Source organism: Peromyscus leucopus, chromosome 5 (genome assembly GCF_004664715.2).
Source record: "Peromyscus leucopus breed LL Stock chromosome 5, UCI_PerLeu_2.1, whole genome shotgun sequence".
NCBI lineage: Eukaryota > Metazoa > Chordata > Mammalia > Rodentia > Cricetidae > Peromyscus > Peromyscus leucopus.
The window spans coordinates 29,266,723-29,294,373 of record NC_051067.1 but is presented as its reverse complement, the minus strand read 5'-3'; the positions used below and the strand labels follow the sequence as shown (position 1 = coordinate 29,294,373).

General features: G+C 41.0%; 2 protein-coding genes across 20 annotated transcripts in view; one reads left to right on the top strand and one right to left on the bottom strand.

Annotated features, from left to right (window-relative positions):
• Prpf4b (pre-mRNA processing factor 4B) overlaps positions 1-11,549 on the top strand; it is a 33,177-nt gene extending 21,628 nt beyond the window's left edge. Inside the window, exons 11-20 of one of the 14 annotated variants that reach the window (XM_037205821.1) lie at positions 468-621; positions 4,417-4,531; positions 5,148-5,299; positions 5,796-5,882; positions 6,842-7,122; positions 7,447-7,580; positions 8,085-8,130; positions 8,641-8,726; positions 9,490-9,535; positions 11,367-11,549. In XM_037205821.1, the coding sequence (XP_037061716.1) occupies positions 468-621; positions 4,417-4,531; positions 5,148-5,299; positions 5,796-5,882; positions 6,842-7,045 (712 nt within the window). In that variant the 3' untranslated portion in view covers positions 7,046-7,122; positions 7,447-7,580; positions 8,085-8,130; ... (1 more) ...; positions 9,490-9,535; positions 11,367-11,549. Of the gene's footprint in view, positions 1-467; positions 622-3,651; positions 3,775-4,416; positions 4,532-4,624; positions 4,786-5,147; positions 5,300-5,795; positions 5,883-6,841; positions 7,581-8,084; positions 8,131-8,640; positions 9,155-9,489; positions 9,536-10,422 lie in introns of those variants that run through there. The other 13 variants (XM_037205820.1, XM_037205813.1, XM_037205817.1 and 10 more) reach the window with 13 other exon arrangements.
• A 5,673-nt stretch (positions 11,550-17,222) lies between these two features.
• Positions 17,223-25,454, bottom strand: Fam217a (family with sequence similarity 217 member A). 6 transcript variants are annotated; one of them, XM_037205808.1, is made up of 7 exons: positions 25,237-25,454; positions 24,185-24,281; positions 22,341-22,422; positions 22,208-22,221; positions 21,395-21,469; positions 21,241-21,311; positions 17,223-18,495 (listed from the first exon to the last, which is right to left on the bottom strand). In XM_037205808.1, the coding sequence occupies exons 2-7, from the start codon at positions 24,245-24,247 to the stop codon at positions 17,544-17,546; spliced, it is 1,257 nt and encodes a 418-aa protein (XP_037061703.1). In that variant the 5' UTR covers positions 24,248-24,281; positions 25,237-25,454; the 3' UTR covers positions 17,223-17,543. The 6 variants fall into 6 exon arrangements, with proteins under 6 accessions (XP_037061703.1, XP_037061704.1, XP_037061700.1 ...); XM_037205809.1 differs by having other exon boundaries at positions 21,241-21,308; XM_037205805.1 differs by having other exon boundaries at positions 17,223-18,771; positions 25,237-25,453.
• Between the last annotated feature and the right edge of the window lie 2,197 nt (positions 25,455-27,651).

The following is a 27,651-nucleotide window of genomic DNA, read 5'->3' as shown; positions in this document are numbered from 1 at the left end:
TCTGCTGGTTCTTTTTGTTAACTTTATTTTCCTGAAAATATTCAATGTATAAAACATGAACTGACTTTGTATGTGTGGCAGACAGTAAGTAACCTCAGGTACCCTGCAGGTCAGCAGTCTGATGGACAGAAATAGGAGTGGTGGGGAGAGATGCCAGTTTTACCTTCAGCAGTATGGCTTCCTAGTTGTGTTTGCAAGGGAGGCCTTTCTCAAGTGAAGTAGGAGTTACTGTGTAATAGCTCTTCCTTTGTTTATTTTGAAAATTGAGCTTTATTGGGAAATTGTATTATGGATATATGTTATTCTCTCATCTCAGTGCCAAATAATTTATCAAGCATTGGGGATAAGGATTCTCTAAAATTATATAAATTGTATTTTGCACTTGATTTTACTTTATGCTTAAAAATATTTTTACCTTTTGTATTTGATTTTGACCCCATTTTCTTTTGTTTTGTTTTCTCTCAAAGTATGAATTTGCGAGAGGTATTAAAAAAATATGGTAAGGATGTTGGTCTTCATATTAAAGCTGTAAGATCCTATAGTCAGCAGTTGTTCCTGGCATTGAAACTCCTTAAAAGATGCAATATCCTGCATGCAGATATCAAACCAGACAATATTCTGGTAAGTCAAACAACTAGGCCACCCTGTGTGTATGTCCACATCTCTTCCTACTAAGTGATAATAGGATTATTGTTAGGCTGCAAAATAACATTAAAAAGTATAATTATATTAGTAACCCATTATGATGGACTTTGCCAAATTTTATCTTCCTTTGAAATTGAGCCAGGAGTTTCATAAGAACTCTGAGGGAAGAGGAAATGAATTGTCCCTTTTTAAAGAATTGATTGATGGATTTATAGTATGCAGTGATCCCAAGAATGATGATAATTTCTTTGGATAAAGAAGGCTGTGCAATGTTGCTGTGTTGAAGTGCGCTCTGATCTTGTGAACACTAAAGGAATTGCTCTCTACTGAGCAGCTATTTGGAATTCAATTTAAAAGGTGCCTGTTTGGTTTTGTTTTATATTTTGAGATACAGTTTTATTCTTTAACAGCCTCAAACTTTCTATTTCTTCCCTAGCTTCCCAAATCTCATGTGAGATTGCAGGCACATCTACCACCCTTGGTTCCTGGGTTTTTTCTGTTTTGGTTTGGGTTTTTTTTTTTTTTGCCATTGAAGCTGGCTTCTGGAAACCCAATCTCTGTCTAGGTGTTAATGGAAAGGTCTTCCTTTGAAGTTGTGACATCTCTTTATTAGTGATTCTGCTGTAGTGCGATCAGATTTCACGGTGTCTATGAAGTTTTGAAATTTGGAGACACATCATAATGGAGATAGCATTAATGCACAAGAATACCTCTCCTTTTGTTGGCCCCTTTCTTTGCACGAGTTTTCTTTTTTAATTTTTCCTTCTTTTGTTCTTTGATGTGTGTAGGTGTTTTGCCTGCGCACGGGCTTCCCCCCCCCCCATGTGTGTACAATGCCCACAGGGCAGAAGAAGGTGTCAGATTCCCTGGGACTGACATTATACACAGTTGTGGGCCACCATATGGGGGCTAGGAATCAAACGCCACCCCCACCCCTGGCTCCTTGAAGTACAAGGCAGTGCTCTTAACAATTGGACTATCTATCTAGTCTTATCACCTCCAGTTAGTTGTTGTTTTTTTCCTGTTTGTTTTTTATTACATGCTTTTTTTTTTTTTAATCACTTCTAGAATAATGCCTCAGCGGAAAAGCCACATATGTAAGGTTTTCTTCACTGGGATCGTGCTTGAGCTGTGACAAACGTAGTTTTGTTTTGTTTTGTTGAGGCAGGGTTTCTCTGTGTAGCTTTGTGCCTTTCCTGGAACTCACTTTGGAGACCAGGCTGGCTTTGAACTCACAGAGATCTGCCTGTCTCTGCCTCCTGAGTGCTGGGATTAAAGGCGTGCGCCACCCACTGACAAACTAAATTCTTAAAGAGATTGTGACTGGGCAAGGGGATATTACAGCTCAGAGGAGAGTAGAGTGCTCGCCCAGCAATGCATGAGACCCCGGCTTCAGTCTCCAGTACCTTACCCCAAAATTGTGATCTCAAAACTTAATGACTCCTGGAGCTCCTTAATGACTCCTGGAGCTCTTTTTCGTTCACAATTTTGTGTGATTACTTGCATGTGGTGGATGAATGTGTACACCTGTGCATAAGGGTGCTTGTGCCCATGTGTAAGCATGTAGAGGCTAAAGGTCACCATAGAATGTCTTTTCTCTATTGTTCCCTACCTTATTTTTTCAAGGCAGTCTCTCACTGAATCTGGAGCTTACCCATTAGCTAGGTTAGTCAGCCAGGGAGCCTCTGGGAGTGTCTTGTGTCCACCATCCTAGTGCTGACAGTACAGGTGCCCACCACCACTCCCATCGAACTCTGGTCCTCTTGTAAAGCCAGCATCTCACCCACTAAGGCACACACACATACCATCTATCTTAAAATAATTCCTTCCAATCTGTTACATTACTAATGGTGCATATTCCACCTTGATAATTGGTTTGTGTTTTATATATCATATTGTATGTCTAATATAACTTAGGGATGAGATTGCTGAGAAATTGGTGAAATGGTATATTGTAAGTGGATTATAAAATTCAGTAGCCAACTTTATACTTTTTTACTTCAGATTGTTCTTTTAAAAAAATTACATATCAAATAAACACCTGTGATTTAGAAGACAGTTATACAACAAATACCTCTATTACTGTGACAGTTAAAGATGTTTGGCAGTGTCCAAGCTTTTTGTTTTTTAGCACTTTTTTTTTCCTTTTAATGTTAGTTTTGATTTTCACATGAAATTTGGGAACTAAATATTTCTTCTTGAAAAGGAAAAAAAATCTCAGGGAACACCTAGAACTGATTTCATTCCTGACAATCCAATGCTTTTAGCCACAATTTGATTGATGTACAGCATTCCTTATAAGGACTAGAAGTTGTATAGCAAACTAAAGGGGGGGGCCTGTGATGAGGGTGTGGTACAGTACTGTATGTTTAGCATATATAAGGCCCCTGCATTATACCTAACTCCAGCTAAAAACCCCACTGTCTGAGTGAGTGTAGACAGCCCTGCTACCATTGAATGCATTGTAGACAGCTCAGAAGTTCCCCTGGTACATGGTTCCATGTGTTTTCTGGGTGTTACATCTTTTTTAGTAGCTGGATTGTTTTGTTGTTGTTGTTGTTTTATATATATATATAAAAGTGTTTACCGTTTTAAAATAACTTTCTGCTGGTCTCCAGAGTAAAAAAAAAATGGTGTTCATGTTGTGTTATAGTTCAAACTAATTTGTGTTTGGCTGAGCTTGGTGGCTCACACCTTTAGTCTCAGCACTTGGAGGCAATGGCAAGCAGACTTCGTGAGTTCAAGGCCAGTCTGGTCTATATAAGTGAGTTCCAGGCCATCCTGAGCTACATAGAGACTGTCTTGGGCTGTGGGGAAGAAGCTGTTTATTATAGCTCACTTCTGCGGGTCCCAGTGACAGTCCAGTCTGGTGCATTAATTACACTTTGTGATAATAACTCCCCCTCCCCCAGAGAGTAGAGCTCATTAAACTTAATTGTCGTGGGGATGGGAATAGTAGGCCAAGTTCAAGTCCCAACTCAGAATTTGTATGTGTCTCTTTTGAAGGGGGGAAGGGACTCTGGAGTATGAATTATCTTCACTTGTTAATCCTGAACATGCTTCTGATCATGAGTGGCAACAGTCATGGGAGCAGCTCCAGCCTTTCTCAGCAGATGTCACTATTACTGTGTATGTGGAAGTATTTACCAAGGAAACAAGAACAGATGTCCAATACAGTTCATGTTTATCAGTTTTGTCAGATACGTTTAACATTTCTTCACTAATACTTATACCTGAGGGATTTGGTATTTTTCATACTTAAAGTGATTACAGAGTTTAAGATGATGTAAACCAGGTAGCCAGATGAAGAATCATTTTAGTATTTAGTTTCATTGTCATTGTAATTTTCTGGCAACTACTAGTTGACTCAGTAAATTTTTTTTCCTACTAATAAACATTCTCCTGCTCTTTTAGAGAGTAACTCTTGACCTTAGGTAGGCAAGGGAAGCTTAGAAATGGTTTGCCTCTTGAAATGAATTTTTTTTTTTTTATCTCATTACCCAACTCTATGTTAAATATCATTAAGTAAAGTTAAATGTACCTGGTGTTCCCCCATGTTTCCTTACTGGACAAAAAAAGTCTTACTAGTTGTAATAAAATATTTTAAGAACACCTTTTCATAATTAGGAACTTGCATAATACAAAAGGAGTTTTTAAATGAGTGATTTTTGTTCTCAGTATTGAGATTAATATAAATTTAAAAAGACAATTTTAATTTACCTAATTATTCCTGGCATGAATTGAATTTCCTTTAAAAAAAATGTTTTGCAGGTTAATGAATCCAAAACCATTTTAAAGCTTTGCGATTTTGGATCGGCTTCGCATGTTGCAGATAATGACATAACACCTTACCTTGTCAGTAGATTTTACCGTGCTCCGGAGATCAGTAAGTTCCTCAGAGTGTTCTTGGACCTGGGCCATCCTCTGTGGTGGAAGCAGCGTGTGTCATGTCTAAGCACTGTTTTCCATCGCACTTCAGCAGCTGCACGAGTTCATTCATGAGGAAGGGAACCATAGCAAGTTCATCCTCCTCAGGTGGAATGAAGGTAGTTGTGGCAGGAGTCTTGATCATGTCGAGCAAGAGTAGCAAAACAGTTGTGGAAAACCTCGACTTTAGAAGACTGCTCTTGATTGATCAAGGTCTGATTATCACGTTTATGGATTGTGTGGGACCTTTGGTTTTCTCTTCCTCTTGCCTGGGTTGAGGTTGACTAGCACCTCCAGCAAAGGTGAAAGGTGAAAGAGAAGGAAGGCATCCAGTTCCTCTCCTGCCCCTGTTTTTAAACCTGTTGGCATTTTTTGTTTTGCTCTTTTTGTTTCTTGTTTTATTTTTTTTTAAAGTATCTCTCTTAAGAATTAGTGGGAAAGAACATGAAACTAAACTGAGACATTGTGGATGTGGTTAGTCCAAGCTAAGGTGTAGTGCCCCATTACTGAAAATAAAAGTTAAGGAGTCATTCATTCTTATCCTCATGTGCTAAAACCTTCATTTTTTTTTTCAGTTATAGGAAAAAGCTATGACTATGGTATCGATATGTGGTCTGTAGGTTGCACCTTATATGAACTCTATACTGGAAAAATCTTATTTCCTGGCAAAACTAATAACCATATGTTGAAGCTCGCAATGGACCTCAAAGGAAAGATGCCAAATAAAGTAGGTTAAGTTCCTTCCTATAGACTTAAAGACTCCTAACACTTTGTCACCTAGACTGTAGCTTGTAAAGTAAAGCTCTTAGAGATTTATGTGGGTGGGTGGCTTTTGTGACGCCTTAGCTCCTTTCTTGTTTGGGGCTTCCAGTTAATGGTTCTAATCAGCCAAGAGCTATCAAAGGGAACTCCCTTTTCACTAACAGGAGGAGGACACCCTTGCTGGTGAGAAAGAATTGCAACCATGAGACAGTGAATGAAAGAAAAAGAATGGAAAGAGCGGCACATGAGTTAGTTAGCATGGAAGAGAATGTGCTGGTCAGAAGAGAAGGTAGCTAAGCATGGCAGACTTCCTAGCGCTCTTGGTTCTGGGTGCAAAGGCTCAGCAAGAGAGTCTTAAATAATACGTTTGTGTGAATTATTACATAGAGTTGGTAGTGTGCCAGGCTGCTTTGTATTAGTTTTAAAGCCTTCTCCCCGCCCCCCCCCCCACTATTTTGTAGATGATTCGGAAAGGTGTATTCAAAGACCAACATTTTGACCAAAATCTGAACTTCATGTACATAGAGGTTGATAAAGTAACAGAGAGGGTAAGTCTGGCTTAAGTGTGCTATAGTTGTTGCTATTTTGTCTTTTCACTGTGGGGATCGAGATGAGGTTTCACATTTATTAGGTAAGTGCTCTACCACTCACTAAATCCCCAATGCTGTGTGCTTTATTATTCATGAATTGAGTTCTTTGTGGTGCGTGGAGTTGTGATTATTTTTAAAATGACAACAAAGTATGCCATTCCTTTTTGCTATTAATTCCTGAATAAAGCACCTCAGGCTATGAAAACAGTGAAGGGACTTCAAACATTTCTCTAAGGTGATAATAGTCCATATTTAGGCCCTTGCCACCTCTCACTTAGATCCCTTGATAGGGCTTGCATGTGTCTTCTATGTTGCTGTTGGAGGACACTTTCTATATTTTGAGTTTTGCAGAGTTACAAGCCACGTTCTCCATGAACTCTGCCTTTGGCATTTTTCTTCTCCCTGCGAGTCCACTCTTGGCCAGAAGCACACTGGTTTAGGCAGACCTTAGTGCCTTTGCTCACAGACTTCCATGAGCTGAATCATATCCTGAGTTACTTCCTCTCCTAAACACACTTATCCAGTATTGCTGAAATAAATTTTCCATATCAGCCTTTCTAAAAATCTATAGTAATAGCTGATTTTTGATCTGTAATACTGAGCCCTTGCTTTGTCAGAGCACTGAGTAACATGTCCTGGTATTGACCTGGATCAGACTGTCTCTTGCCATTGAAAATAAGACCAGAGAGAGCACATTAGGCAGCAGATGCTCACTGCGTTTTCATGGCTAATTGGGGTTTTTTTCCATTAAAGTTTCTTGATTGCTCCTTGAAAAGCTATGCAGGATAAAACTACAGAAAAACCATGATTGATCATAAGTATTTTCGTTTATATATTAATATTTTGATAGACAAACAAAGTCTGATTTACATACATGTAACCTATTTAGAGCTATGCATTGTAAAAATTATTTTTAGGAGAAAGTTACTGTCATGAGCACCATTAATCCAACTAAGGACCTGTTGGCTGACTTGATTGGGTGCCAGCGACTTCCTGAAGATCAACGTAAAAAAGTACACCAGCTAAAGGACTTGTTGGACCAGATCCTAATGTTGGACCCGGCTAAGCGAATTAGCATCAACCAGGCCCTGCAGCATGCATTCATCCAGGAAAAAATTTAAATGAGATGAAGAAACTCCAAGGGTTTGAGTAATTAAATACAAAGACTGAAGAAATTTCACAGCAGTTTATTATTAATGTATATAAACTTATAAATATTTCTGCAGCAAATTTGAGGAAGCATGATATATTTGAATTAACACCAAGGGTGATATTTCTTTTAGAAATGTTAGTTAATCTGTTTTGTGTCTTATGTGAAATTTCACTGTAGAAATGTTTTAATTGCCAAGACTGCACAAAATTACAGTGCTAATGTATATGGTTGCAGTTCACATAAAAGACAAAAGCATCTGTTATGAGTAGCAGTGCTGGGTGGTTGATTTGTTTTTAGCAGACTTGGCTTCATTTTGGTCTTCAGATACAATGGCCAGCATAAATGCTGTTTATATTCACATTTTCCTAGGTGTGTGTGTGCAGGCCACAGCAGCATGCCCTTGGTGTAGTCAGTGCCGAAGGGAGTCTGTTCCTTCTTGAGCCTGCCTGCAGGGATGTCTCCTCTTTTAAAGCAGGTTGTGTACAACATTCAGTACACTGAAGGTAAGCTAAACCATCAACATCACCAGTGTTTTAAGATGTTATTTTATTGGAGTAATTGAAAATGAGGGATAGCTTTGTGGCAGAATTTCCTGCATGTGTGATAACTGATCTTGTTTTATTTTTTGGCATCACAACTGTGGCATAGTTACAGTTTCTGTTCTGTTCATCACATTTAAAATTGGAAGCGTATGCGCTTGATGGGTAGAGCGCCTTCAGTGTACTGTTTCTTATTAACTTTACTTTTTTTTTTTAATCAACTTGCTATAGACTTTATATACATTTTGTTAAATACAGTTCTTAGTGACATAGAAACTGCATAGTTTTCATTTACTGATTAAAATGTTGAGGCCTCCTTCTGAAAGTCCTCATATTTAAAAGATAGACAACATAATGAGATTTTTAACTATTTGTATGTCATTTTGAAAGTGTACTGCTTTATGGTAAAAGTGTTTTTCATTTGTTCATTGTTTGCATTATTTGTGATCATGTTGTCTTTCAATACAGGCATAAACCTTCCACTCTTGAACAAAGCAGCTGCTTTTTAAAAGCGGTAATTGCTTCTTTACCTTTTATTTCTTTTGTAAATGAAGCTTTTCTTTAAAATGTGACTTTAAAGTGTTGTCTATTGCATAAACAGTTGACACTCACTTACTGTAAAGTGAACATTGTTCTACTGCATGGGAAGTGGACCATGCAGATTTCTGTATGTTCTCAGTATGCATCACTAGATAATAAAGTCTTTTGTGAACAAGGCATTTGTAGCCATTTTTAAAATATTTTGTCTTCAGTGCTGGTAAGTCAGGTAAACTGTAAATAGTTTTAAAAAAGTCGTTGTTTTTCTCCTGAAAGTGTTATCTCTAAAGATATAACTCAGTCTAGCCTGATTTGTAAATTTTTTTTTAATAATTAGGGTCTTAATTACTTCATCCAGTTAAAAAGTCCTGCAAATTTTGTCAGCTTTCAGTGTAGTGAGGTTATTCCTGTAGGTTATGGGGTATAACTCAGGATTTAACTAATGTTTCTGCTATTTTCTCACTTTTCCTTTTGATGGTGCGGAAAGAGAAAAGGAAAACGGGGCACAGGCCATTCGACGCCTTCTCCAAGGGGTCTGATTTGCTGAGACACCAGCTCCACCTTCTTAACAAGGTTATTTCTGACAGCATGTGTAGATAAACATTTAGCAACAATTTAAAACAAAATCATGTAAATCAGCTTGGTTTTGCAACACAAAGGAATTTGTATTTTAATATGGTAGAAGAGAATTTTCAAAATCCTATGTAATCTTTTGTTTGGGAGTGGGTAAACTTACTGCTTATCTCCCTGAGGATTATGGAGAACAATAAAATTTTGGGGTTTAAATAATATTTTTACATTGTAAATGGGATTTTTTTATTCACCCAGGCACCTAATTACAACAAGCATGCACATTTTGGTGCATTCAAGAATGGAATATCAGAGTAGCAGCATTCTCCTGGTGGGTTATGCTCCATTTAAAGACATGAAATGAACTACACAGCCAGGAAGGTGGTAGATGAGATAATAAGCCACCTATGAACCTACACCGTCTCTTCATGGTTAGCCTTACTAAAATACATACAAGGTGATTTTCATCTGCAGGTAGAGTGAGGCCTTTTAAATAAGGCGTCACAGTGCAGCATCCACCTTAATGATCTGAGTAGTGATTTTCCCACCATGACTTAATTTATTTTGGTGCTGGTATGCTGCATATTCAAGTCTTGTAGTTGTTTTCACTCAGTTAATGCTTTGCTTCTGGTGCTTTTCATGGCATCGTTGTATAGTTATTTAAAAAGTTAATTTCCACTAGAAACAATTCATCTTATGCCTTCAAAGCTATTGCCTGCTCTTTAAAAAAAACAAAGTTGCTTGTTACTTGTTCTTTGTGTTTTAGGTGCAGCTCAGTGGAAGATGATGACAGCCGGAAGACATGAGCCAAGGTTTCTGTCTCATAAAAGATCTTTTCAGTTCTCATTTAGTGTGTGTTTCCTTTTTAGTTTCGGCATTATAATCTAGGTTTCCTTGCTGTGGTACTTAGAGTAGTAGTGCTGTTGTGCTCATCTGTAAAGTGCTTGTTTTATCACATGTGCTGCAGCTACTCCCTTCCTCTAAATAAAAGTCAGGGTTAGTCATATAAAAAGCCCACATTTTGTGGTTGTCAGGATTAGGTCCCAAAGATCACTAAGAAAACAAAAGCTGCCAAGTTAGTGTACATTTGAAAGTAATCTTCAGTTTGGGGGTAGTGGCCACACCTGTAATCTCAGCACTGGGGAAGTGGAGCAAGAAAGATTTGGAATTCAAGGCCTACCTGGCCAATATGAACGCCCCCTTCCCTTTTAATTCTTTAGCTTAAGCTGGTACCTAAATTGTATGAATAGTCTAAGATTCTAATATGCTATTTGACTCCTTTATTAGCTGTTCTTTCTCTTAGTCCTTTGTAACCAGCCTTTTAATACCAGAGACTTAAAATAGTAATAGCAGACGTGGGGGAGGTGAGAAAGGGGGTGCTGTTCCCAAAGGAACTCTGTAAACCGGATTAGGTACACACTCCATTCTACTTGAGCTGGTGGTAACTTTGCTGAGGTGGAGGTTTGCAGTTGTTTAGGACCTCTGTTAGGTTGAGGTCATTTGGTGAATGATCCTATTTAACAAATCTGTGTTCATGTTTCTGAATAGCTGAATAGTTTTCACATAAATGTCTTGAACTTTAGGCTTTCATACTTTACAGAAAAAAATGACAAGTGATTATCAGACTTGAGGTTCATAAAACTATTTTGTCTTTTAGAAAAATTTTAAAGCCAAGTTTTGTTTGTTTGTTTTTTTTTAGGAAGTAAAGAATACCAAGATACATGGATATTCATGTAATCATTATACACGGGCAGTTAATCCAAAGATCTTCTAACATTAAAACCCTTATTCTGGGCAGTGTATGCACACACCTTGAAGAGTGTCCAGAAAACTTTTAAGTATAATGTGATCATCTAAGGTTAGAGGAGGGAAAGACAGGAAGCATCCATTATAGATGTTAGGTCTCTTGCCAGACTTTGTTCTCGGGGACTATCAGAAACTCCCTCGAGTTCAATGGTTCTGAACAGGAGCAGCATTGTAAACAGCAACCTCCCCATATTTGTATTTACACTAAAATCCTGATTAACATAACAGCGTTCTGTTTCTTCATTCCCAGTGGCTACCTTCTCAGCTATTTTGTTTAAAATGATAATAATAATAATAATAACGTGACTTATATGTTGCCATTGTAGTTACCACCTTTTTTTTCTAATGAAACTAAATACTCAGGACATTTTTGGAATAGAAAATACATATTTTATTGTATGGCAGATTTAGTGAAATGTAGTATTCTCATTTTGGCCCTAGGTTTGCATTTCTTCTAGTCTACTCTACCTGCATAGGTAGAAATAGACTCTGAAATGAAACAAAAGAATCACATGTAAAATTTAGGTTAAGCATTTAGGGGATGAGATTATATAGTGAGATGTGATTATATAGTATATTTCCTTTCTTATGACACCATTAGCAGTTGGACTCTAATGTTTTTTAGTATTGTTCTGTGGCCATAATATATTCAGCATGAATTTATTCTCCTACATGCAATGTTCTTATACAAATGTTCACTGCAAATTCATTTGTAATTTTTACATGTCAATGATGTATGCAAAGTTTACTATAAAATGTGTTTTGTTTTTGTTTTGTTTTGTTGGTTACATTGAAATACCACTGTGGCATCCTTACTTTCTCTTCTTCTGTATATAGGGTAAGGGACTGTTCTGAAGAACCATTCCATTTAGTGATCAAGATACAGAAGCTGCTCTCAGAAAATGCTTGATGTGTATCCTAATTGTTCGTGATACCATTCGAGTTATAACTTGCGCTGTGGCAGCAAATGATCCCCAACAACTTAATAGGAAGCTTAATAAAGTGTGCCTATTGCTACCATATTGTCTACTGGCGTTTTCTTTATAGACACCATGCCTGTTTCACTAGTGGTAGGTGTGTTTTGTAAAGAACCTCTGCTCCATTGTAAAGTTAAATGGGAATCTTTACATAACAAACTCTCAGAAGAGGAGCCTAGGGAAATGGCTTAGTTTGCCTTGCAAACATGAGGACCCACATAAAAGCTGGGCGTTGTGGTTTTTGCCTGTAACTTAGTGTTGAGAGGACAGAAATGGGATACTCTGGACTTGCTAGCCAGACTATCTTATAGAATCAGACGCTGCCTCAGAAATAGTGACAGACACCCAGCATCAGATTTTGGCCTTCACATGTATGTACACACATGAACCATATACACAAAGTTCTTAGGAGACTTAAATGTACCCTGTGAGTCATAATGATGGGAAGATATGGAGGGGAATGTCCAACTTAAAACCTGTAGGCTTAGAAAGTAGGCTGATTTTACTCACAAACGTGAAAATGTTTTCAGAGTATTAGGTACAGAATACCAGGGTGTTATATTCATGTTCCTTCTCTGGTTTTCTCTTAGTGAGTTTCATTCCTTGGTTCATTGCAGTGTGAAAGCTAGACCTATTAGACCTTCTTACCCCTCAATTCTGCTCACTCATTTAAAGAAACATTTATAGCTTTTAAAAACAAGGTATATGCAACAAGTATGAGTCTGTAGCACATGCAAAACAGGATTGGAGTTGTGGAAGAGTGTGTTGATCTTAGCTGGGTTAACTAGCTAAGTGGCAGGTAGAGTTGAAGTTAGCCTGGTTGGATCTCATTAACCTAATGCTTGTGATGTTTACCATCTCCTTTGCAGGTAGGTCCCAAAAGTGAAGTAGAGAGATGAAGAACTGTCTAAATGTTAGAGCTGTAATTCCATAGGATTTGGGTTTAAATTCTCAAAATAAGTTGTTGCTGTCATGGTACCAAGTCCATGATTATCATTTGTCAATTTCATAATAAATATCAGGATGAGATAGTAAATTAAAAATGGATGTTGATTCCTAAAGATCTTATACAGATTATATTATGAACCTAAAAGTGAGGGAATGAAGGCCAGGTAATTAAAGGTAAAATAATGAATAAAAGCACTGGTGAGTAAAGGTTCAGGACTGATAAGAGTCAAGATAGATGGGAATCACGAAATGAATGAAAATATATGTCTTATTTTTTCATTCTATGAAGGACTGTTACTAAGCATCTTTGAATAATAATTGTTACAGAAAATTCTTTGACATTAACCTAAAAACTAGGCATGCTTTCTGTGACCTGTAGTCTGCATTTTAAAAGTATTTGAACCTTACTCCTTGACTAATGGTAAATAATAAATACAAACAAGTAATAAATACAAACAAGCAACAGCTAACTTTCTTCATAAGTTTGAATCACCCATTCCAGTTCCAGGATTCCTTGGAATCATTTAGGAATTCATTTAGGAAAATAATACACAAAGAAGAGCTGTATTTACATATAGCAATGTGTAGAGGTGAGGTATGCCTTTTACTTCATTTGGTATCTTTGGTAGTATCTGAAGTACTAATTATGTGTTACTTTCCAGTGTTTAGAAAAGCTAATTGAGGCCAGGCGGTGGTGGTGCACACCTTTAATCCCAGCGTTTGGGAGGCAGAGCCAAGCGGATCTCTGAGTTCAAGGCCAGCCTGGGCTATAGTGATTTCCAGGAACGGTGCAAAGCTGCACAGAGAAACCCTATCATCTCAAAAAACAAAAATGAAAATGAAACAAACAAAAAAAAGCATTAATTGGAATTCATCAAACATCTACTTAAAATCACAGCACGATACCCCTCCTCACAGACATCCTGACCTTGATGCAATATCATTACATCAAACATTCACATTTCTCAAGTTGCTTGGATAATAATAGAACATCTTCATGGATCCCACTCCCCAAACTTCTCTACTTCAGGAAGCTTGCTGCTGAAGCCAGGACTCTACTTGTTTTCCTTATTCTTAGATTCAATAAATATCATGTCTCTTGACAGGTCATGAGTTACGTTTTAGCTGTGCAGTTTCTATGCATCAGCTAATACAAGCACCCAGAGCTGGGGGCGGGGGAGTTTAGCAACGAAGTATTTTTGGTTGCTCTGTGGACTGTGATCATCCATTTTCCTGCAGTATTTTAAAGCTATAAGGTCTATGTAGAAAAGGGTTATTTCACACATAGGCCTGTACTTGGGCTTGAAAGAAAAGTGATACTACTATCGTGTCTATGACAGAAGGGCCAGGGAAGTGGGAACTTTCCAGCAAGTCCAATATATGGCCTGCAGGCTGCAGCCAAGGGTAGGTGTCAGTGTCAAAATGCTGGACCACTATGCCTGTTGAGGATCTGGCATGTTGACTAAGCAAATGACTTCTATCATTGCTGTTGTTGCTATGTTATGGAATGCCCATGTGGCATCAGAGGACTTCCAGGTTCTCGCCTTCAAATGGGGGTTCCAGGAATCAAACTGAAGTCATCAGGCCGTCTTAGCCCCCAAATAACAGCTCCGTAGAGCCAAACAAATGCTGGAAGGCTGAGGAGAGAGAGGTTTGTGGAGATGAGGAAGGAAAGGGGAAAGGTGCTGAGGTTAGGAAGTGTAAGCCCTTCAAGGTGCAAGTGAGAGACCAGAGGACCTCCAACTGTCAGGCCTCACCCCTCAGAATTCTCGAATGTCCAGAACAGCTGGATCCAGCCCCTCTAGGTGCAGGCAGCCAAGTGGAGCTGGAAATCCTACCAATCCCTGAGCTTGCCCCAAGATCAGGCCACAAAATCCCACCAATCCCAGGCTACCCTGGAAAGCTCCACCCCCCCATCCCACCCCAAGAAACCCTATGTAAGGCCTGCCTCCTGCTTAGTTCTGGGCTGCTTCTCTCTGGAGCATAGGCAGCCATCCTGTGTTTTTTCCAAAAAAAAAATTTGTGTGGGGTTTGGGGTGTGGTATTCCCTGGCTTCTGACTGCCAGGATACCTTTCCTTCCCTTCAGAGCTGTAACACATTGGTACTGTGACTCAGATAGGCGCTCCTGGTGCCTGTGCCCCACCTGGTGGTCTGAGCCGCACTGAGACAGCACTATAGATTCCAATATTACTCGGACCTTTACACGTACATCAAGCAATTGGGGAAATGGAAAGAGATTCCCCATCCATAAGGTCAAACCTCCTCTTTTTTCCACTCCAAGCCTTGTTATTGTCTGGTCCCCCACCCCTCATTTTAAACGTTATGTCTTATAACTTACCATTGATGGATCCGCAAGTTTGTTCAAAGAGAAAGCCATGAGCCTGACTGATCAGGAGGAGGAAAAAGCAAAGGAGTAGGCCCCCTGCGGCTTGGACACACCCAGTACATACTCCTTACTCCTCGCTGACTGGTGGTTTCCTGCGGCATCTGCCCTCTATAGTCGGGTCAGAAACTTCCTATCTCTAAGCCTTCTTTGTTCTCAGCTTACTGGATTCAGTTTTACAGGGATTCAGGTGTCTTTTAGATATGATGGCATTAGACTGTTTTATGCTGTCCCATTTCAATTAAAAGCTGGCTCTGGAATTTGGGTATGGCTTCTCTCCTCTAGACCCAAGCATGCTTGTTAAAAGGTTTCCTCCAAAGTCTCTGTCCCATGTCAAGCGAGCCACGTGACTGTGTGACAGAGAAAGGAGAGCAAAACAAAATAAAGGGATAAACTACTCCCAGTGGGGACTGTTGCTACTCATCTCATACTCTTGGTTTTGGTTTAACTCTTAATTTTTGCTAACGTATAAATTTTATCTCAAGATTTGTAAGACTCTTATGTAAACTTTCTGTACCTCAAGATTTGCAAGCATACTGTGTATAATTAAAAATCTGTAAAGTCTTTAGCAAGAATTAACTTAAAATTCATAACACCAGGGTTGATACTTAAAAATCTATACATAGACTGGGCAGTGGTGGCACACGCCTTTAATCCCAGCACTCAAGAGGCTGAGCCAGGCAGATCTCTGTGAGTTCAAGATCAGCCTGGTCTACAGAGCGAGATCCAGGACAGGCACCAAAACTACACAGAGAAACCCTGTCTCCAAAAAACAAAAAGCAAACAAACAAAATCTATACATAGGTAATCTTAAGGACACATGTGGCTGGCCGCCATCTGAGCTGCTGTATCCCCATCGGGATGGGGGTCCCACACCCCTCTCTTTGGTATCACAGTCTGCTTTAACTCCTCAGGAACATGCTTTGTGGGCACACTGGATCCCGCAGATTGCAATAATACTTTAACCCTTAATCTACCACACAGCCTCTATGCCCAAACATTTACAATGCTTCAAGTTTACCACTGCCTACCCCGTGGGTGGTCTGGGACGTGTGCGCTGGTGTTCCTTTTTCCAAAACTAGGCATGGTACCCGGTGAAGAACCCTTGCTGACTCCATCACAGGGTTATAGTGGCACAGAATGACAAATGAGTGGTTCAAGTCCTACCCTTTCTAGCAGTCCTGGGTGTCACCACTGGTGTCACCACTGGAACAGCAGGACTGACGCCTTCCCTAGCTGTTTACCTCCGGTTTCCTCTAAGTTCATCCAGGATCTCCAGTGGGTGGCTCAAACCGTCCTTACCCTCCAAGGCCAAATAGACTCACGGCCGAACTACCAAATTGGCAAGGATTAGATATACTAATAACATAGAAAGGTGGTCTTTGTCTCTTCCTCAGCGAGGAATGTTGCTTCTATGTCAGTCAGTCAGGTATAGTAAAAGACAACATCTGACAACTCCAGACAGATCTCCAAAAACTGTAAGAAACAGTTCAGTGCCTCTGGCCGGTGGATCATTGACAATCTAATATGGAATTGGATGCTTCCCTTCTTAACCCCCGCTGCTACCCCTTTTCTTAATCCTACTAGTCACACCCTGCCTTCCAAACTTCTTCTCTAGATTTTTTCAACAACAGATCCAAAAGATTTCTAACCAGACTTTTAATCAGTTGCTATTATCGGATTTCTGCCCCTTACCTGTGGAGCCAGAGGCCTGCAACTCCCTGATATTACCTTGATGGTGAAGATCCAGCTGCCCAAGGTCTTTAATGTCCCCATTCAGCAGGAAGTAATCTAATGTTAATGTCACACCCTTTTCCAACTCCTGATTATTTATCAACAGTAAACAAAAACAGAGGTGGCGTAGGGGGTGGGGCCTGGCCACTCAAGTGGCCTACATTCCTCACCCCTGAGGACCTCCAACCACCAGGCTTTGCCCACAGAACACTCGAAGCACTATAATGGCTGGACCCAGACCCTTGAGATGCGGGTGGCAAAGCTCCACCCTACAGAGGAAAAAGCCCAAGATCAGGCTACAAAATCCCAATCCCTGAGCTTGCCCCAAGATCAGGCAATAAAATCCCACCAATCCTAGGCCACCCTAGAAAGTTCTTCTCCCAAGAAATCCTATATAAAGCCTGCCTCCTGCTCAGTTCTGGGATGCTTCTCTCTAGCAGAGGCAGCCACCCTCCTCTGTCTTCCCCAATAAATCTCTTAGGTGAGGTTTGTTGTGCAGTGTGACTTTGTGATATTCCTTGGCTCCCAGTTGCCAGGATACCTCCCCCTTCAGATCTGTAACACTTACAGGAAGAACTAAGAAAAATCACTTCAGGGAGCTGCAACTCTTACCTGACTATGTATTAGAATAAGACAGTCATAACTGCAACGGAGTTAACTGTACCATTTATTGATAATGGAATCATATTAGAAAACAATCACAAAAAAAAACGGTCTTCTGAATAATTTGCTTTACTAAGTGAGACATTTTTTTGAAGTACAACATACAAAAGATTGTCAATACGTCAGTGAGGAAGCCCTTGACTGTCTAGATATAGCAGTGATGTCATGAGCTCTACCCCATATCATATCAAGGATTTATGTTTTTATGGGTGAGGTGGTTTTTATTTCTAATACCTGTTTCTCAATGATAAACCATATTTTTGATGGGTTTCATGGAATAAATTTACTTACATTGAGATGTATGGAAGCTATTTTTGGTCAGTGGGTGAGCACTTACCCCTGGCTATAAGTGAAGGCGATAAGCAGTTTTGCTTCTGAATGTAGAAAGGCCTATTCAGTAGTATGCTTTTTCGGTGAAGTTTCCTTTTGGTCTTTGGCACCTTAGTTTCTTCCTTTGGATTTTCAGGAAAAGACAGGGGTATGGGAGACACTGGCACCGGGGACCTTGGTGGGAGACATTTTGTTGAGACTACTTTAGCCAGTGGCTGGGTTGCTTGGGTAGTAGTAGGCTTGGGTGGGAGTTCCTGGCAAGGATTTAAAATGGAGCTTTTGGAATTCTTCAAGTCCTCGTGAGCAGCAACACACTGTTTTGCAGTGGATGAACATCTTAGCAACGGTCTAGAGTTCAACTTACATTTGCCAGCACTGCTCCAGTTCCATTTGGAAACATTTTGTTCTGACTTGCCAGAACCGGAACTGTTTTTTCTCTTGTCTCGACTTTTCTCTGCACTAGAGGTCTGTAGAGTCAGCGTGTCAGGAAACTTGGGTGGCCTGCCTTTCAGTGCGATGGCTTTAGAGGAAGCAGGCCGTTCTGCCATTGAAAACATGGAGCTGTAGAAAGTGCTTTGTAGCCTCGGCTTCTCTTTTTGGATGGTCATATGTTGTAATCTTTCCAGTTCCAATAAACGAATTATTAACCGCTCAATGGAGCTTTCTGGAGGGTCGATGACTGCCTTCCAGTTTTCACACTTTGAGAGGGCAAATTTGTGTAAGTCCAGAGTGTTGAAAGGAGCAGGGAGAAAGTCAGCATATGCAGACATTCCGTTGGCTTCCTCTGGGAAAGATCTCTCCACGTGGTCTATTGTTTCTGGCTTTAAGTTCAGGTCCATCTTTTTAAAATAGCTGAGTAAAGAGTCGTTCATTTTCTCATTTTCTGATAAGTCACTTTCATCTGTGACATTTTCTTCCACACTGCTGTTTCTGTATTTGAAATTCCAATTTGAAACGGATAAAGAGTCACCATTGTTGTTTTCCATAGTTGAGCATGAGTTAAGACGAAACTCATTTCTATCCTTAAGAAAGTCTCCATCGGCATAGGGCCAGCAGAGCCCTGCTGGCACTGACTGGCCAGGATAAGGACTGACTTGCTTGCTGGCTGTCAAACCCGGAATACTTGTTAATGAGTGGTTTAGGGTGAAGAGCCTGGGACTGTTGGATGCACTGAAGCCAGTTTCCACTGAAGAGTTTTTAAATTCCCTTAAAAAGAAACTTCATTAACTAGAGGCTTGTTGACTAGAATTAAAATGCTATTAAATGATGAGGTTGGAGAGATGACTGGGCAATTAAGAGCACTGGGTTCTCAGTTCCCAGCTCCCACACAGTGGCTCACAATCATTGATAATTCTAGTTCCAGTGGATCCAATGCCCTCTTCATGGACACTAGGCATCCATATGGCACACATACATACACGCAGGCAAAATACTCATAGATGTTAAAAATAATATTAGTAACCTTTATCAAAGACAGGTTAATGTTTAGTTCCCAATAGCACTCATGTATGTAGCTACCTCTAAAATGTTAGTTTCCAAGTATACTTGAATTAGATGCAACTACATAAATGTCTTAAGGTATACATTAAAAAACTGGTGGGCAACTCTTTGTGCAAGCACAATTAAGCCCACAATTAAACGGGGGTGGGTGGAGCCAAACCACAGAACATTGAGTTTTTAGTCAGGTTTGGTTTTGTTGTTTGTATGTTTGCTTATTTTAAAGACAGCTGGAGAGCAGGAAGCAGCAACACCCACCTGCAGACCTAGCTACTTGGGAAATGAAGGCATTCAGACAGCTTGAGCCTAAGTGTTTGAGTCTAGCCTGGACAGCAGTGACAGACAGACAGACAGACAGACAGACACACACACACACACACACACACACAGACACACACACACACACACACACACACACACACACACACACACACACGGGGTGGGGGGGGATAATTAGAAATACTAACATTGAAAGATTTCATGCACCTTCTTGACAGTCTCAAAGCCTTCTTAGTTCTTTTAGGTTCAACATTTAATAAAAATATCAATCTAAGTCTCTGAAAAATACTTTCACTTGTAGAAAAAGTGATTAAAATGGGCACTTAGCTGGGAATACTGGAAAAGCTACCTTGCCTTTGAAACACCACAGGAAAAACGTTTGAAATCTATGATTATTAACAGAGAGGAAGGAGCCCAGGTAGTACAGTAGGAGAGAAGAACATCAGAGGGGAAGCCTTTGGCGCTAGGGAGAGGGCAGCATGGCGAGGGCATCTTCCCAGAGCGCATCTCAGCCAGGGCTGCTCCGAGAAGCAGGACTTTCTTCAGGCTGAACTGTAAACACTTCTCCAAACTGAAGGTAAGTTATTGTTACATCACCACTTTCTTTACTTATTGATAAATAGACTGAGGAGAAAGACTAGTAACCTACTTCATTGATACCAAACTCCTAAGAATGTAATAAACACATTCTTCTGGTTACTCCTCACCACATTCTTTAATTTCCGAATTCACTGATAGAGAGTGGCTAACTCACACATCTGTGAGATGTGGAACTTCATGCTGTGTCTTAACCATTGCACCATGCTGCCACATTTGTGCTTGCTCTGATAAAATGCAGTGCCCTTCATTTGACCTCTAGCCTGAAATCCTTGTTCCCAGCAGAGTTCTTTCTGGTAAAAGTAGGCTTTCCTATCTCCTTCAGCTCCGCCATTCCATTAGGACTAGTCCCTCCAATTCCCTGTGTCTTGGTTGTCCCTTCAAGCTTGGACATTAGGCAAGCTCTACACTGGGGTTCATGCAGGAAGTATTCTGACCAGGGGATGATGCTCACTCCCTGGTGAGCCACTCTATTGTTACACTTGTAGTAAAGAGGAGTAGAACTCAAGATAGCCATTAACCAGGAATACGCCATGTGTAAAGTGACACAAAGCAGTGCCCAGTGAAAGGTCTCAATCACATGTTACTAGTCTGAATCGTTAAGAAGCAGTCTGGCTGCTAACACACAATAAAATGAACCTGAAAACAAGAATTCAAACCCAGCAAAGGTCTGAGAGGATATGCTGTCATGACTGTGAGCTCGAATTAAGCTATGTCCACTCCCTGGTCTACCACCATTAATGTGCGAGTTGGACAAGTTTCTTAACTTTCACCTTCGCCCAGTGTCCTGCAAAAGAGGAATGCTGGCAGCGAGCTACCCTGTGAGACTTCCAGGTGAGGTAGCTGAGTTTATATGTATGGAACTAAGTGGTTCCTAGAATAGAGAACTGTACTTTTGTGCCACATCTCCTTTCCCTCCAATAAGAAGCCCAGCTCCAACCATTCAAGTCTCACTGGAAGGGTTCCTTCAGTACACATACACTAGCAGTCTTTACTGTCTGTAGCCACTCGCTAATTTAGAGTGAATTTCTATAATTTCCTATTATTTGTACAGGATATCTTTCTCCCTGGAAGTATTTGATCTTTGTATCTCAAGTAGTTAATGAGTATATTTAAATTTATTTCAGTGAAATATTAAAAATCTATTTCCCGCTAGGTTTGATGGAACACGCCTTTAATTCCAGTACTTGGGGTTAATCCTCTGAGAGTTCCAGGGCAGCCAGGCCTACACAGTTAGATCCTATTTAAAAAAAAACAAAAAAACAAAACAAAGCAAAAAAACCATGGAGATATTTTTCTTACCTGCTGTCCAAGGTACTTCCTTTATTGACAGGAGAATTCCATAGCTGAAATACCCCTTGGTTACTGTTCTGCTAATACAAAAAGTACACACAGTGTTTAAAAGCTTTGAGAATTTCAGCAGCAGTAACTGAAGAGTGTGAGGAAGAAATCGCACCTGTACTCTACTGTGAGCATGCTCCGAGACGGTCAGCTGCAACACCAGCTGTTCTGCCGGAGTTTCCAGATGGTTCTACAAGGCAGCAGGAGACTTGAATACAACACGGCCCTGTTTACTATTCACGTTCTAAGTAAAGTCCAACGTACTCCCAACTTTCTGTTGTTTTTGGCACTGTTAATTAATGAGACTTAGATACCACTAATATTATTTTTACAGTTAAATGTTTCACACGTTGATATAAAGGTACAGGGAAAGATTATTTCCACCACAAAAGAGGATATTGACCATTTCAAATGCTTCAAGACATTTTAAGAGCACACATGACTTTCCTTTTGATAACGACTAGAAAACTGTATTTATTGCTGCCAAGTCCAATTTACAACATTGTTATACTGAAAAAAGTGAATGTAAAAAATCTTAGTTTTCTTTCTTTTGTGATACTGGGGATTGAAAAGGGCCCTGCACATACATGCTAAGCAAGCACTCTCCCACTAAGTTGTAGCTTCAGCTACCTTTTCATTTCACTAAGTTGCCCAAGCAAATCCTGGACCAACTGTACCATAGACATCCGTCTGCACCTTCACCTCCCAAGTACCTGGGATTACAGGACTTTATTACCAGACCATCCAAAATAGTAACTTAATGACCAATGTATAACTCTGTAAAATGGCAAAGGTCTTGACTTGTTTAAAGAACTCTCTGGAAATACAATTTCAAGTTTAGCCTTAAGAAAGAGAAAAATTCGAAAGAGCATGCAAATAATTTTTAAGTAGAATGTTTTATGAGTTACTTTAAGCCAAACATCCTTACCTTGTTAGTTTTGCCTGAAAGAATATATATGAAAAATGTCAATTAATAGTTCTATAAAATAGGTTAAAATCTTAAATCCTTTAATCTGTGCAATTCTCGTGGTATAATATACACATGCAGGGCTTCTCACTACCTGCCGGACCATCCTTTCCAAGCGGAAGGTTTTCATTGTCAGCAAGGGGTTCTTCTGAATCCAAGTTCCATGGAGAGAGATTCTAAAACAATATTCATTTTAAAGGATAAAGTTTGTATTGGTGTTGAAAAGCCCGGGTATACCACTTTACATCTTCTCTGGGTAAAGGCTGCAGAGGGCTCCCTCTGCCTCCTCTGCAGAGGCAGGTGGTCAGCAAGCACATCTCTGGGGAGTGAGTGTGCGGCCTCCTCTTACCGAACCATTACCAGCTTGTTTGGCGGGAAATGGAAAGGCACCTACAATATGTGGTTTTGTTAAAAAGAGTGGTACATGGGTTTTCAATACTGATTTTTAAAATACAATGAAACATCCTCATCAGTGTGTCTCTGGCTCATCAGTATGTGATGGCTCATCAATCAAGCATTGTGTACTGAGTGCCAGACCTGACAGCTCACAGCTTCTTCCATCAACCACAGAAAAGCTCCAATCCTGGGTTACACTCAATACTAAGCAGCTCACGGCTTATTCTGGATTTCAGGTATTAGGAAACACATAGAAAATATTACAAAGAAAGCCAAAAATAAGTGGAAAGTACCAATATCTACTATTGGGCAGATATTCTGGGAGAAAACTGGGGCGAGTGTAGAAGGTGATTCCAATACTTCCTTCTGGAAAAGAGTGGGGAGGCGCTTTAGCTGAGAAAAACTTTCGTTGGTGAGTCTCTAAGCAAATGACATGTTAGGCATTACTAGGTAGCATCTTTGTACTGTGGAAGAAGAAACTCGCTTCACTGCAATGTGAAGATTTTATTTACCCCCAGAGAGGTTTCTCCTGATAGGGTGGGTACATGGGTGTGTAAAGGAGGCTGTAGATTATCCATCTTTAAGGATTCTGAAAACAACATTAATAGTTTTCTACTGTCTTGAGTAATCTAAATAAGGCCAGTCTCCATGAGAATCACCAGAACAGGGGGCTTTCAAAAAAGCAATTGAGGGGTTCGGAGCACTCGAGTAACATGCTTAAGGTTTGTATTTTGTCTTAAGCACTGGGAAAAAAACAAAAACAAACAAACAAAAACCACTACAAATTCTAATTCAGGAAGATGAGAGCAAGGGACCTGTAAGGTGACTCCGGGTTAAGAGAACTGACTGCCCTTCCTGAGGACCTGAGTTTAACTCCTAACTCACAATTGTCTGTCACCCTAGTCCTGGGGATCTGACACCCTCTTCTGACCTCCCTAGGCAATGGATGCATGTGAACAGACATACATGCAGGCGAAACACATATATCCATAAAAATAAAGAATATCATTTCCCTTTAAAAAGATGAAGGTGAGAACCAGCTATTGGCATTTTGAAAAGAGCACAGTGGATGCTCAAGCTTCTTTGGGCTACATATTCCTGGAACAGTGGTGTCTGGAATATCTCATGTGAGAAAACCATATCCTTATGTTGAAATGGGAAAGAGATATTGAGGCAACTGAGCTGTTTGTATATGGAACCAACATACCAAATGGTAAAGACTGCCAGTTTCTCTAGGGTTGGGGCTTGGCTCTGTTTTTGGTATCCCAAACACCTTTACTGATGTGTAACAAAAATACATGGGATAAAATAGGGAGGGCATTGCCTAATTAATAACAAGTCCCATCCTTAATGAGATTATTTCCATTTGTTTAAACTGGGTTTTTGGTTGGTTGTTTTGTTTTTCACTTGATGATCAAAATTCGATAAGGGGAAAGCTCAGCAGAAACTGCTCAAAGAGCAAAAGCAGAGTTATCACCACAGTAGGACTCTGGAACCCTGCCCCTGCCATCCAAAGTCTCGAATTCAACAGCGCTGCCATACCTCCTGAGAGACGCTCGACACAAGAAGGTTGGTGCCACAGATCTCGTCGTTTTTCCTTCCCATTTTGTTGGAGCTGTTCTTCTGTCCCCTTGAAGTCCTGTACGTTTGTAGAACAGGCAGACTTAGGGGAAGGTTTTTCATTTATATATAAAGAAGACTGTTTTGTTAAGAAAAATGCTTAGAAGGGCTGGAAGTGCAGCTCAATGTCAAAGACCTTGGGTTCTAATCCCGGCAGCACCACCACCCTACCACCCACAAAAAGCTTGGAAAGCAGAGAGGGGAAGGTGTAACATTAGAAACAGTGGCAAACTGGACCAGGCAGACAAAATAAATGGCAACATCTAGATGACCGGATATTAGGAAATGAGATCCAAAGGTTAGATATCAGATAAGAAAATATAAGACAATTGGGGAAAAAAACAAATACAGTGAGTTATCTCAAATTTAAAAACAGATTCCAAGCCTGCTTTTAGTCATTCAAAACAAAATGTGCCACGCCTGAAAGCAAACCTTTCCACATAGGCAGGGCAAGAATCCCATGCATATTTCACTAAAAGGCTCAGAGGGCCAGGCGTTTTCCAATACCAAACTATTTGGTGTCTAAAATGCCCCAGTAGTATTGAAGGTAAACATATTAGATAGAGAGCTATATGTTACTGCAGTCGCTTTAAACTAAGGTCTGGATAATCAGAAAAGTTACAAACCACTGCAGTAGCCAATAGATCTGCTAACGGTTTAACAAAGTGTTGTCTCCGGGAAATATGTATAGTTCAGGTAGCTTATGAACCAACCTGATCCACTGCACTATACATGCGGGACTCTGGGGCTGAAAAATGCAGAAAGCAGCAGGCTCCTAAGAAGTAGGGGCGCCATTGGGATCACTCAGATGTGTGTCCCCCAGTAAGGCACCACACCGGGAGGAAGGGCTGGAGGAGACCTTCTGTCTGCAGCCTTAGCTTCCCGTGGGCGGGGAAGGTCACCCTTCACTCCACGGGGCTTCGTGGCCCAGGACATCGGGGAGTCCTTCGAGGGGTGGGGGGATGGGCTCTTACTTGTTCACCTCGAAGACCCACGTGTCCTGGCCGCCGTTGTCTTCCTCGCCTCCAGCCCCGGGTGCAGGTGCCTCCTTGTGCTGCGCGAAGAGCTCGGCAGGCGCCGGCTGCGCCTCGGCCTTCCTGCGGCGGGAGGACAGGGAGAGCGGCGGCTGCGAGCCGCGGGCGCCCCCGGCGGGGTCGCACCCGGGCCAGGCCAGGCCGGGCCGGGCCGCGGGAGGACGCGTCGCCCGGCAACTACCTCGGAGCTCCACGTTCCACCCAGGCCCGAGCCTCTTGGGGTCGCCGGGACGCTGCCAGCCTGCGGTGGCGCTGCCCCAAGCCCCCTCAGCCCTGCCAATGGTCCAGCCAACCTGACATCAGTGCCCCACCCCTTTGGGGCCCCCTGTTTCTTCCCCAAGATCCTTTGCTAGTCCTTCTTAGCCCTCTGGGAAACTTCTGGGGTCTTTTAGATCACTCCTGGTCCTTCTCAGGCCTCCTTACAATTTCTGGGACTTTTTAGGCCCTTTGTAAAGGGCCTCCCTGGGCCTTCCTCCATTGCTTTCCTTCCCAAGGTTCTGGGCTTCCTAGCGGCCCCTGAGCCCTCTTGGCCCTGGTGAGGCTCCACAGGCCTTCTCGGGGTGGGGATGAGGACTCTTGCAGTGGCCAGTAGGCCTGTGGTACCCAGGTCCTGGCCCACAGACCTCCATTCCAACATCTGTTCAAATAATATCCCAAGCCCACCTCTATTTTTTTTTCCAGTCTAGGATACATTTATATTGTAAGAGACCAGATTTGTAACCCCAAATGAGCATCTCTTGCTACCTCCACAAATTAAGTGGAAAAGAGAAAAAGAATATATATTATATACACTATAATTGAACTTATATACATATAAATGCCTTTTCCCAGAACAGCTGGGTATAAGGAAAAATTTTAAGAGCCACTCTCTATAGATAAGTAAATGATTACTAAAAATGTCAGTATAAGCCGGGCGGTGGTGGCACATGCCTTTAATCCCAGCACTCGGGGAGGCAGAGCCAGGTAGAGCTCGGTGAGTTCGAGGCCAGCCTGGTGTAGATCCAGGACAGGCACCAAAACTACACAGAGAAACTCTGTCTCGAAAAAACAAACAAAAAGTCAGTATAATAAACTAATGACATTTGAGGGGGTTTGTTTGATTTGGTTTTGAGACAGGGTTTCTCTCTGTAGCCCTGGCTAGTTCAGAACCCGCTGTATAGACCAGACTGGCCAAATTCAGAGATCTCTGCCTCTGGAGCTGCCAAGTGCTTGGATTAAGGAGATGTGTCACCATGTCCAGCTTTGAGGAGAGATTTTTTTTAATTGCTTGTTGATAATACATTGTCTAATTGAACACCAGGCTCTAGACTCATTTCCAAAAGGCTCAATAAGTATTGAAATACATTGACTCTTTAATGTCTGAAGGAATGGGAGTCCTCTCCTTTTATCTTCTAGAAAAATACATACACATGTACATAACAAACACTGAACATGATTTCAAGAGTTTCAAAGATCTTTGATTGACTCCCCAACCTCACCCAATAGATGTCTGTCTTCTTCCTCTGCATTTAGTCTGTTTCCCCCCACCAAAGGTTTAAAGAAGCCTTTCCCGACTACCTTACTCTATATTATAACCCTGTATGTTTACTCCTTGTACAACTCACAGTCTTGTTTATGAGCCCTGTTTACTTGTTATCCTTAAAAATCATCTGTTTATCCACAGTAATAAGGGAAGGGCCTTGTCTGCTCCATCCATTATGCTACCCACCTTACTTAAAACTGGATGGAACCCATAGTGGGGGCACACTCAGTCAATGAAAAGGAAGACTAAAGATTCTGGAGGCCTCATTCCCCGCAGGCTTCTTGGAGGCCTAGGCTCTCCCCTCCACTGGGCTGTGTTCTGTCTAGTAGCTCTGACATATAGCTCTGCCAGATGCTCTCCCAAGGCCTGAAGAAGGAACTCTTAATTCTTCAGTCCAGCTCGAAGAGATTGCTTCTACCTTTCCTCTCTAACTTTTTTTTTTTTTTAAGATTTATTTATTTATCATGTATACAGTGTTCTGTCTGCATATGTCCCTGCAGGCCAGAAGAAGGCACCAGATCTCATTACAGGTGGTTGTGAGCCACCATGTGGTTGCTGGGAATTGAACTCAGGACCTCTGGGAGAGCAGTTGGTGCTCTTAACCACTGAGCCATCTCTCCAGCCCTCTCTCTAACTTCTTATACTCGTCAATCACATTAGATAATTCTACAGTTTTGCTGAACTCTCCCTTTTATCGGTTCTTCTGTTTTGTTTTTAACCTGCAGGATTAAACTGGAGTCAAATTGTTCCAGCTCACTTCTCATCCTTCCTGACTGCTGAGGAAGAATGAACAGCTGTCCGCTCACTCCAAGACTGCTACTTTGGGTTGTATT

What these genes read in the sequence shown, in the direction of transcription:
- Fam217a (XM_037205805.1), bottom strand. Translation starts at nt 24,247, where the DNA reads ATGGGAAGGAAAAACGACGAGATCTGTGGCACCAACCTTCTTGTGTCG. An exon ending in ATGCTCACAGTAGAGTACAG is followed by an intron (nt 21,312 to 21,394) that starts GTGCGATTTCTT and finishes TTTTTGTATTAG; the next exon opens with CAGAACAGTAACCAAGGGGT. An exon ending in GGAAGTACCTTGGACAGCAG is followed by an intron (nt 18,772 to 21,240) that starts GTAAGAAAAATA and finishes TTTCTTTTTAAG; the next exon opens with GGAATTTAAAAACTCTTCAG.